Below are 11,632 nucleotides of genomic sequence, written 5' to 3'. Positions count from 1 at the left end.
CAATTGAGATATAAGTGATATAGCTTAAAATGCTGACGAATCAAACGAGTTAGCTTCAAAATCCATGCGATACATATCCTTTAACTTCAAATCGAAACGAAGTAGAAGGCTTAGCTTCAAATCCATGCGAAACAAATGATTTAGATTCAGATATTTGCGATATAAGTTTTATAGCTTCAAATGCCGTCGAAACTAACGAGTTAGCAGCAAATACATGCAAAACACATGATTTAGCTTCAAATCAATGCCTGTGCAGAAGGTTTAGCTTCAAATGAATGCGAAACAAATGATTTAGGTTCAGATACTTGCGATATAAGTGATATAGATTCAAATGCAGGAGAAACAAACGTGATAGCCTCAAATACATGCGGAGCAAGTGATTGAGCTGCAAATCAATGCGATGTAGAAGGTTTATCTTCAAATACATGCGAAATAAATGATTTAGCTTCAAACACTTGAGCTGTACGTGATATAGCTTCAAATGCAGACGAAACAAACGATTTCGCTTCATATCCAAGCGAATCACATGATTTAGCTTCAAATGAATGCGATGTAGAAGATTTAGATATAAATCCATGCGAAACAAATGATTTAGCTTCAAATCAATGCGATGTAGAAGGTTTAGATTCAAATCCATGCGAAACGAATGATTTAGCTTCAAACAATTGGGATATAAGTGATACAGCTTCATATGCAGACGAATCAAACTAGTTAGCTTCAAAATCCATGCGAATACAAATCATTTAGCTTGAAATCGATTCGAAGTAGAAGGCTTAGCTTCAAATCCATGCGAAACAAATGATTTAGGAGCAGATACTTGCGATATAATTGATATAGCTTCAAATTCCGTCGAAACTAACGAGTTAGCATCAAATCCATGCAAAACACATGATTTAGCTTCAAATCAATGCCTGTGCAGAAGGTTTAGCTTCAAATGCATGCGAAACAAATGATTTAGCTTCAAACAATTGAGATATAAGTGATATTTCTCCAAATGCAAACGAAGCAAACGAGTTTGCTTCAAATCCAAGCGCATCACATGATTTAGCTTCAAATCAATGCGATGTAGAAGGTTTAGATTCATGTTCATGCGAAACAAATGATTTAGCTTCAAACAATTGGGAGATAAGTGATATAGCTTCAAATGCTGACGAATCAAACGAGTTAGCTTCAAAATCCATGCGATACATATCATTTATCTTCAAATCGATATGAAGTAGAAGGCTTAGCTTCAAATCCATGCGTAAACAAATGATTTAGATTCAGATACTTGCGATATAAGTGTTTCGCACTTATCCGACTCGAGGGACTCGAATGTGTCGCGGAAAATGTGTGCGAAGCGAGTCGAGCTTTTTCGACCCGCGATTGCGTTCGCTCGTTAGCGAAGTAATGCCGCGGATGAGGATTCTACGAAATGCCTCGTGAACTCGAGAGAGTGTCCGATTGTACTGTATGTTAGAGCTAGAGCTCGGGCGAGAAAGAGAGCGCGTGTAAGTGTTTTCGACTGTGACTTCTGACTGTTTGACACTGATTGGTTTTTCTGCGTTTTACTGTCCGCGCCCCGACTGGTCGCGTTATTTTATATTGGTCACCCCCGTTTGAGATCCCTGAAGGAACCTCCACCTCCACGCCGGGACGCCCTGATTGGTTTTTCTCGAAGATTGCGATTTCCAATCAGTGTCCTCTAAGCTTTTCGTCACCACCCTCTCGTATCGTCCTTCACGAGCCTTGTCTAGGAGAGGGGGGTGTTGCGTAGTTGCGTGGTCGGGAGGTCCCCTGGGGCCTGAGATATCGTCCCCGCGACGGTTGGGACTAAACTTTCTCAAGACCCGTCAAATTCTCAAATTTACGACGGGGTTGTTTTTTCGGGCCTTTCGTACCTACGACGCGTCGCGGTCATTAAAGAAACGGAAGACCCTGCACCGATGTTCTGCAGATGGAAAAAAGGTTTCCGTCTCTTTATGATCCTCGCTGGTCCACGCCATAAACCTTCGCGAAAGCGGCCTGCGGGAGGTCTTCTGGAACGGAACATGCTCCCCCCGTTGAGCGACCGAATCGGTCAATACACAATCAGCGTACTTATTAGCTAATTCGATCGCGATGTCCTGGGTTGCTTGCGGTATGTTTAAAAATGTCTCTAAACACTGTGCTCGATGGGCAGAGGTGCCAGTTGTCGCACGTTCCGCTTGTAGACTCCTTGGGAAGTCCGCACGGTCACGACCCTGGCGAAGTCGTCCTGTCCTGGATGGAGTTGTACCACACAGCCGAGACGCCACTGCAGTGGTGGGAGATTATCCTCCTTCAGGACGACGATGGTGCCCTTGGTGATGTTGGGCGACCCCTTGGTCCACCTTTGGCGAACGTTGAGTTGATTGATGTATTCCTTGTACCAGCGGGCCCAAAAGTCTTGTTTGACCTTTTGTATGTGTTGCCAATTGGACAGTCGGTTGCTGGGAGTTTTTCTGAAATCAATATCAGGAAAACTCGTCAAGGAATCACCAATCAAGAAGTGGCCAGGAGTGAGTGCGATGGGATCGTTCGGGTCGGAAGATAGAGGAGTCAAGGGTCTGGAATTGAGGATGGCTTCGACCTCTATCACGAAAGTGTTGAACTGCTCAAATGAGAATAGTTCTTCTCCTACCACGCGCTTCACGTGGTGTTTGAAGCATTTGACGGCGGCTTCCCAAAGGCCGCCAAAATTCGGAGACAGCGCCGGGATGAAATGCCACGAGATTTGCTTCTTCGTTAGGAAGTGGCGGATTTTGTTCTCCCCATTGCGCAAGATCTCGTGCATCTCGGACAACATGTTGTTCGCACCAACGAAATTGGTGCCGTTGTCGGAATAGATGTTTTTGCAGATCCCCCTCCGCGAGATGAATCGTCGCAAAGCCCCGATGAATGCTTCTGTGGTCATGTCGCTTACGACTTCAAGGTGTACTGCCTTCGTTGAGAAACAAATGAAGACAGCAACGAACACCTTGAGTCGAGTGCGATTGCGATGTCGTCGCTCTTTTATATGAAAGGGACCACAATAGTCCACGCCGCAATTGGAAAACGGGCGGTGCTCGGTTACTCGTGCGGCAGGTAGGTTTCCCATGCTGCAGGCTGTGGCAGGTGGGTCCATACGGAAGCACTTGACGCACCGCCTCACGATCTTCCGCGTTGCGTTTCTGCCGTCGATGGGCCAATAGGCCTGCCGGACGGCGTACAGGGTAGTCGTCATCCCTGCGTGGTGGTTCTCGAGGTGGGCCTGGCGGATGATAAGTTCGGTCACATGATGACTCTTCGGCAAGAGGACCGGATGGCGCTGATTGTAAGACAGCGTCGAATTTACGAGACGGCCTCCGACGCGTAGCAGTCCTTGGTGGTCGATGAACGGATTCAGCGGAAGGAGCTTGCTCTTTTTGTGGAGCTCGGTGCCGGATCTCAATGAACGAAGATCCAATGCAAACGCTGTTGCCTGTGCCAGTTGTAGGATGCGGACGGTGGCCGATTGGATCTCTTCGATGGTGAGAGGTCCTCTGAATGCTCGTGGATTCTTGAACCGTAGGCAATACGCGGTGACATGTTTTAACCTAGAAAGACAGGAGAATCGGTTCAAAATTTCCTCACTGTTTATGGTCGCGGTGAAACAAGTGAGTCGTTTTCTCTCCGGTACATCCTCCCAGATCTCGAATATTGTTTCGGGCCACGTTGACTTGTGTGTTGAAAGCCAGGTGGGTCCGTGGCGCCAGTGTTGGTTCTTGATGAACTGCGCTTTATGGTCGCGGTGAAACAAGTGAGTCGTTTTCTCTCCGGTACATCCTCCCAGATCTCGAATATTGTTTCGGGCCACGTTGACTTGTGTGTTGAAAGCCAGGTGGGTCCGTGGCGCCAGTGTTGGTTCTTGATGAACTGCGCTGGTGCTTGTCCCCGGGATAGCAGATCCGCCGGGTTGTTGTGGGAACGTACGTGTCGCCACGCGTTTATGTCGGTTTTACCCTGAACATCCGCTACGCGATTCGCAACGAATGTTTTGAGACCGCTTGGTTCCTTGTGGAGCCAATTCAAAACAATGGTGGAATCGGTCCAGAAGGTGATGGCTGCGGGATCGGTGCCGAGTGCCCCTTGAACCGAGGTTGTCAAAGTAGCCAGCAGGGAAGCCCCGCAAAGCTCCAGTCGTGCGAGCGGAACGGTCTTCAGTGGTGCCACTCGAGACTTTGCGCAGAGAAGATGTACCCGTATCCTGCCGCTGGTGCTGATGGATCGAACGTAGATACATGCTCCATACGCTCGCTCGCTGGCATCACAAAATCCGTGAAGCTCGATCTTGCGATTACCCGATTGGGTGACGTTTCTCTGGAATGACAAGTGGTTGAGGTGAACTAAATCCTCTGCGAAGGTTGACCATTCAGTGTGTATGCCAACTGGAAGGGATTCGTCCCAATCGACCTTCAGTTGCCACAACTGCTGGATCATGAGCTTCGCGAGGATAGTAACCGGTCCGAGGAGTCCCAGTGGATCGAAGATCTTTGCTACCGATGACAGGATGGACCGTTTCGTTACCCGTGTGGTAACGTTGTGATTCACGGTGAATCTGATGATGTCTCCTGTTGCATCCCATACCACACCGAGGGTCTTGACGGTGGTCGCGTCACCGAAGACCTTTGGATGTACTTGTTGAGCTGAGAGGTCGGTCAAAAGCCTGGGTTCGTTTGACCTCCATTGACGTATGTTGAGTCCTCCCTTCGCCAACAAGTTGATGACCTGATTGCGTACGGTCTGGGCTTCCTCCAATGTATCGGCACCAGTCAGCAAATCGTCGACGTACAAGTCCCTCTTCAACGTCCTTGAAGCTGCTGGAAATTGGGACTCTTCGTCGTTCGCTAGCTGGTGTATGCACCGAATTGCTAGAAATGGAGCCGCGGAGAGCCCGAACGTGACCGTATTCAGCTCATACGTAGTGACCTCGTGGTTTGCGTTTCTCCACAGGATCCGTTGATACTTGCGATCCTCTGGCCGAACGAGGAACTGGCGATACATCTTCTCGATGTCGCCAGTCAGCGCATACACGTGCATGCGAAATCGCAGTAGTAGCAGCCACATGTCGTCCTGTATCGTGGGTCCTATCATCAGCGCGTCGTTCAGTGATAGGCCGCAACTCGATTTGGAGGAGCCGTCGAACACAACACGGACCTTTGTGGTCGCGCTCGACGACTTTACGACCGCATGGTGCGGCAGGTAGAAACCCGGTGACTGGGGTTCATCGCTTCCTACCTGAGTCAAATGTCCGAGCGCCAGGTATTCATTGATGACGGTTGAATACTCCGTCTTCAAAGCAGGATCGCGCGAGAATTTCCTCTCCAACGCCAAAAATCGATTGAAAGCGCGAGACCGTGATTCACCGAGCATTGATTCCCTTCCGTTGAAGGGCAGAGCGACGACGTACCGACCTGTTTCGTTTCGCTGAAGATGTTGGGTGAAGTGATCCTCGCATCGTTTCTCCTCGGACGAGAGGTGCCGTTCGGATGGTCCCTCTTCCAATTTCCAAAATCTTCTGAGGTCGAAACTCAACTTCGTCAGGAAGGTTTTTCGCGTCGTTTGAGGTTTCCTTGCCGGTGCGCTCCCCCCGATGATCCATCCCAGTTGGGTTTTCTGGAGGACGAGATCCAGGTTGCCACGTGCAGACAAGTTGATTTGCCCTATGCTGAGTGATGCGAGGGCAGGACCGCTTCCGATCAGCATGTCTACGGGCGCTGGACGGTAGAAGTGTGGATCAGCTAGTGGAATGTTAGCTGGGATGCTAAGTTGATCACGGTCAATCGGCTCCTCCGGTACGAACCCCGCAATGCGTGGGATTGTGAAAAACGTCAAATCCCGCTTGTAGTTCGAAAGACGGGATTTGATGGTGGTTTTCACAATCTTGCTTGTGACCGTTCGCATGGCGTTCAGCGTCTCGATGGTTGCGGCCGATTTTGTGACGGGAAGCTGGAGTTTCGCGACGAACTCCTCCGTGATGAAGTTCGCGTTAGCGCAGGTATCGACCAATGCTCGACACGGGATTGAGGGTTGATCGCGACCTGCGACCTCGACGATCGCCGTGGTCATCAACCCATTGGTCGGTCCCTCGGTGGCTCGAACGCGAATCCCTTTCCTCGGCTGCTTCCTTCGTCGTTTCCGTCGTGGTCATTCGGGTCTGTCCGTGGATTTCGGCGGATCTTCGTGTAGCTTGGTGTTGTGCCGTTTTCCGCATGTTCTGCAATTCCCGGCGTTGCAGTCCTTAGCACGGTGGTCGAAACGCAAACAATTCAAGCACAAGTACAAACTGGTTGCCGTCTCGATCCGTTTCCTGACTGGCATCTCAAGGAACGTCTTGCATTGAAAGACGGAATGCTCTGCTGTGTTGCAGATTGCACAATTATTACCCTTAGCAGTTACGAAGGCTTGTCCGCTTGCTCTATTCGAGGACTGCGTGGGATATTGTCTCCTCTCTTTCGTCCGGAAGGAACCCGGCTTCCGAACGCCTCGTGCGGTCTCGGCTTGGACTTGTTGGACCGTGGGAGTCGAGGTTGAAGGCGTTTCACAGTCCCTGTACTGATGCGCGGAAAGGTTCAAAAATTTGAAGATGTCCTCAATTTTGGGCATCTCCGTAGTCGTCAGGGTGCGTTCCCACGTCCTTCGTATATCTTGCCCCATGCGCGACATGGCAATGCTAGCGAGTAAGTCGCTCGCGATTTGTTCCCACGTCCGACCGAGAGCTTGCAACGACCGTACATGTAGTTGCATGTAATTGGTAAGATCCCGTATGGATTCGGAAGTCTTGTTCGGCATGGTCGGGGTGTCGCGAAGAAGCGCCGCGTGACGAAGAATGAGGGCTCGCTTGTTCTCATATGTCTCGATCATATGATTCCAAGCGGGTTCGTAGTTGTCTTCACTGACGGTGAAGGCCTCGATCGTCGTCGCCGCCCTGCCGGTGAGCGAGAGGCGCAAGTAGTTGAGTTTTTGAATATTACTTAACCCAGCGTGCGTGTGGATCATCGTCGTGAATGCGTCCTTGAACGTGACCCATTTCTCCAGCCGGCCGTCGAATTTCGGAAGGTCGATCCGCGGTAGCTTCACGGATAATCCCATCGACAACGCAGACGGAGTAGGTGAGTCTCGCGTTGCGGGATGAAAAGACTGCGCGTGAGTCTGGTCGACCCGTTCCGACGTGGTGACTGCGATGACGATGGCGTGATCATAAGTATCAGTCAACGTTGCTCGTTCTTCTTCGGCCGTGTCGAAGTCTTCTAGGAGACACAACTCATCCTGGATTTTGTTGAAATCGTCAAACTGTTGTCGAATGCGTTGTGTGCGTTCCCGTAGTTTGACACGCTCAATAACGGAGTCTGCGTATGACTCGACGTATTTAGAGAACAATGTCAATTGCGCCTTGAATGTTCGGCGCTTCGTCTTCAAGGAATGGACGTAGGTTTCGCCCTTGTCCATTCCGCTCGAGAGTGCACTAGTCGTTGCCATTGTAACGGAATCGGCTGCACTCTGGGTTTTCACACCCGAATTATATTTCCGTAGATCGCGAATCCGGCTCGAAGGACCAAAAATGTTTCGCACTTATCCGACTCGAGGGACTCGAATGTGTCGCGGAAAATGTGTGCGAAGCGAGTCGAGCTTTTTCGACCCGCGATTGCGTTCGCTCGTTAGCGAAGTAATGCCGCGGATGAGGATTCTACGAAATGCCTCGTGAACTCGAGAGAGTGTCCGATTGTACTGTATGTTAGAGCTAGAGCTCGGGCGAGAAAGAGAGCGCGTGTAAGTATTTTCGACTGTGACTTCTGACTGTTTGACACCGACTGGTTTTTCTGCGTTTTACTGTCCGCGCCCCGACTGGTCGCGTTATTTTATATTGGTCACCCCCGTTTGAGATCCCTGAAGGAACCTCCACCTCCACGCCGGGACGCACTGATTGGTTTTTCTCGAAGATTGCGATTTTCCAATCAGTGTCCTCTAAGCTTTTCGTCACCACCCTCTCGTATCGTCATACACGAGCCTTGTCTAGGAGAGGGGGGTGTTGCGTACTTGCGTGGACGGGAGGTCCCCTGGGGCCTGAGATATCGTCCCCGCGACGGTTGGGACTAAACTTTCTCAAGACCCGTCAAATTCTCAAATTTACGACGGGGTTGTTTTTTCGGGCCTTTCGTGCCTACGACGCGTCGCGGTCATTAAAGAAACGGAAGAACCTGCACCGATGTTCTGCAGATGGAAAAAAGGTTTCCGTCTCTTTATGATCCTCGCTGGTCCACGCCATAAACCTTCGCGAAAGCAGCCTGCGGGAGGTCTTCCGGAACGGAACAATAAGTGATATAGCTTCAAATGCATTCGAAACTAACGAGTTAGCTTCAAATCCATGCGATGTAGGAGAATTATCTTCAAATCCGTGCAAAACAAATGATTTAGCATCAGATACTTGCGATATAACTGATATAGCTTCAAATGCAGGGGAAGCAAACGAGTTAGCATCAAATCCATGCAAAACACATGATTTAGCGTCAAATCAATGCGATGCAGAAGGTTTAGCTTCAAATCCATGCAAAACAAATGATTTAGCTTCAAACAATTGAGATATAAGTGATATAGCTTCAAATGCAGCCGAAGCAAACGAGTTAGCTTCAAATCCAAGCGCATCACATGATTTAGCTTCAAATCAATGCGATGTAGAAGGTTTAGATTCAAATCCATGCGAAACAAATGATTTAGCTTCAAACAATTGGGATATAAGTGATATAGCTTCAAATGCTGACGAATCAAACGCGTTAGCTTCAAAATCCATGCGATACATATCATTTATCTTCAAATCGATATGAAGTAGAAGGCTTAGCTTCAAATCCATGCGTAAACAAATGATTTAGATTCAGATACTTGCGATATAAGTGATATAGCTTCAAATGCATTCGAAACTAACGAGTTAGCTACAAATCCATGCGAAACACATGATTTAGCTGCAAATCCATGCGATGTAGAAGATTTAGCTTCAAATCCATACAAAACAAATGATTTAGCTTCAAATCAATGGGATGTAGAAGGTTTAGCTTCAAATCCATGCGAACCAAATGACTTAGGTTCAGATACTTGCGATATAAGTGATATAGCTTCAAATGCAGACGAAACAAACGAGATAGCTTCACATCCAAGCGAAACAAATGATCTGGCTTCAAATCAGTGCGAAGTAGAAGGCTTAGCTTCAAATACATTCGAAACAAATGATTTAGCTTCAGATACTTTGCGATATAAGTGATATAGCTTCAAATGCAGACGAAGAAATCGAGCTAGCTTCAAGTCTATGGGATGTGGAAGGTTTAGCTTCAAATCCATGCGAAACCAATGATTCAGCTTCAGATACTTGCGATATAAGTGATATAGCTTCCAATGCAGACGAAACAAACGATTTCGCTTCATATCCAAGCGAAACACATGATTTAGCTTCAAATCATTGCGATGTATAAGGTTTGCCTTCAAATACACGCGAAACAAATGATTTAGCTTCAAATCAATGCGAAGTAGAAGGCGTAGCTTCAAATCCATGCGATAAAAATGGTTTAGCTACAAATACTTGTGATATACATTATTAAGCTACAACTGCATGCGAAACAAACGAGTTCGCATCAAATCCATGCGATACACATGATTTAGCTTCAAATCAATGCGATGTAGTTGGTTCAGCTTCAAATCCATGCGATATAAGTGATATAGCTTCAAATGCAGGAGGAACAAACGAGGTAGCTTCAATTCCATGCGAAACAAATGATTTAGCTACAAATCAATGCGAAGTAGAAGGCTAAGCTTTAAATCCATGCAAAACAAATAGTTTAGCTACAAATACTTGTGATATACATTATTTAGCTACAACTGCATGCGAAATGAACGAGTTAGCTTCAAATCCATGCGATACACATGATTTAGCTTCAAATCAATGCGATGTAGAAGGCTTAGCTTCAAATCCATGCGATACACAAGATTTAGCTTCAAATCAATGCGATGTACTAGGTTCAGCTTCAAATCCATGCGACACATATGATTTAGCTTCAAATACTTGCGATATAAGTGATACAGCTTCAAAAGCTGTAGGAACAAACGAGCTAGCTTCAATTCCATGCGAGACACATTATTCAGCTGCAAAACAGTGCGAAGTAGAAGGCTCGGGTTCAAATCAGTGCGATTCAAATGGTGCATCTTCAAATACTTCTGAAAAACATGATTTAGCTTGAACTGCATGCAAAACACATGATTTAGCTTCAAATCAATGCGATGTAGAAGGTTTAGCTTCAAATCCATGCAAAACACGTGATTTAACCTCCAATTAATGCGAAGTAGAAGGCTTAGCTTCAAATCCATTCGAATCAAATGGTTTAGCTTCAAATACTTGTGATATACGTTATTTAGATTTAACTGCATGCGCAACGAACGAGTTAGCATCAAATCCATGCGAAACACATGATTTAGCTGCAAATCAATGCGATGAAGAAGGTTTAGCTTCAAATCCATGCGAAACAAATGATATAGCTTCAAACACTTGGGGTGTAAGTGATATAGCTTCAAATGAAGACTAATCAAACGAGTTAGCTTCAAAAACCACGCGATACACATGATTTAGCTGCAAATCAATACGATAAAGAAGGTTCAGCTTCAAAGCAAAACAGGTAGAAGGTTTAGCTTCAAATCAATAGAATGTAGAAGGTTTAGCTTCAAGTCAATGCGATGTAGATGGTTTAGCTTCAAATCCATACGAAACACATTATTTAGCTTCAAATCAATTCGAAGGACAAGGCTTAGATTCAAATCCATGCGAAACAAATGATTTATCTGCAAATCAATGTGATGCAGAAGGTTTAGCTTCAAATCCATTCGATACACTAGATTTAGCTTCAAATCAATGCGATGTAGAAGGTTCTGCTTCAAATCCATAAGACACATATGATTTAGCTTCAAATACTGGCGATATAAGTGATACAGCTTCAAAAGCTGGAGGAACAAACGAGGTAGCTTCAATTCCATGCGAAGCAAATGATTTAGCTTCAAATCAATGCGAAGTAGAAGGCGTAGCTTCAAATCCATGCGAAACAAATGGTTTAGCTACAAATTCTTGTGATATACATTATTTAGCTCCAACTGCATGCGAAACTAACGAGTTAGCTTCAAATCCATGCGAAACACACGATTTATCTTCAAATCAATGCGATGTAGAAGGTTTAGCTTCAAATCCATACGAAACAAATGATTTAGCTTCAAATGAATGCGAAGTAGAAGACTTAGCTTCAAATCCATGCGAAACAAATGGTTTAGCTACAAATACTTGTGATATACATTATTTAGCTACAACTGCATGCGAAACAAACGAGCTAGCTTCAAATCCATGCGAAACACATGATTTAGCTGCAAATCAATGCGATGAAGAAGGTTCTGCTTCAAATCCATACGACACATATGATTTAGCTTCAAATACTTGCGATATAAGTGATACAGCTTCAAAAGCTGGAGGAACAAACGAAGTAGCTTCAATTCCATGCGAAACAAATGATTTAGCTTCAAATCAATGCGAAGTAGAAGACTCAGCTTCAAATTCATGCGAAACAAATGGTTTAGCTACAAATACTTGTGA

The 11,632-nt window shown here is 46.3% G+C and overlaps 1 protein-coding gene across 1 annotated transcript; it reads right to left on the bottom strand.

The window, feature by feature from the left end:
- Window positions 1–2,137: 2,137 nt before the first annotated feature.
- On the bottom strand, window positions 2,138–6,087 carry LOC143262695 (uncharacterized). Its single transcript, XM_076528246.1, has 2 exons — window positions 3,659–6,087; window positions 2,138–3,575 (listed from the first exon to the last, which is right to left on the bottom strand). Exons 1-2 carry the CDS (start codon window positions 6,085–6,087, stop codon window positions 2,138–2,140), a joined length of 3,867 nt encoding a protein of 1,288 aa, XP_076384361.1.
- Between the last annotated feature and the right edge of the window lie 5,545 nt (window positions 6,088–11,632).

The sequence above is a fragment of the Megalopta genalis genome, unplaced genomic scaffold, assembly GCF_051020955.1.
Source record: "Megalopta genalis isolate 19385.01 unplaced genomic scaffold, iyMegGena1_principal scaffold0189, whole genome shotgun sequence".
Lineage (NCBI taxonomy): Eukaryota > Metazoa > Arthropoda > Insecta > Hymenoptera > Halictidae > Megalopta > Megalopta genalis.
The sequence above is the reverse complement of the archived record's forward strand: the minus strand, read 5'-3'. Positions and strand labels throughout refer to the sequence as shown.

Excerpts from the sequence above, each read along its gene's own strand:
- LOC143262695 (XM_076528246.1), bottom strand. The coding sequence starts at position 6,087 with ATGACCACGGCGATCGTCGAGGTCGCAGGTCGCGATCAACCCTCAATC. Across the intron at positions 3,576-3,658 it reads TATTCGAGATCTGGGAGGAT|GTTAAAACATGTCACCGCGT; the intron begins GTACCGGAGAGA and ends CTGTCTTTCTAG.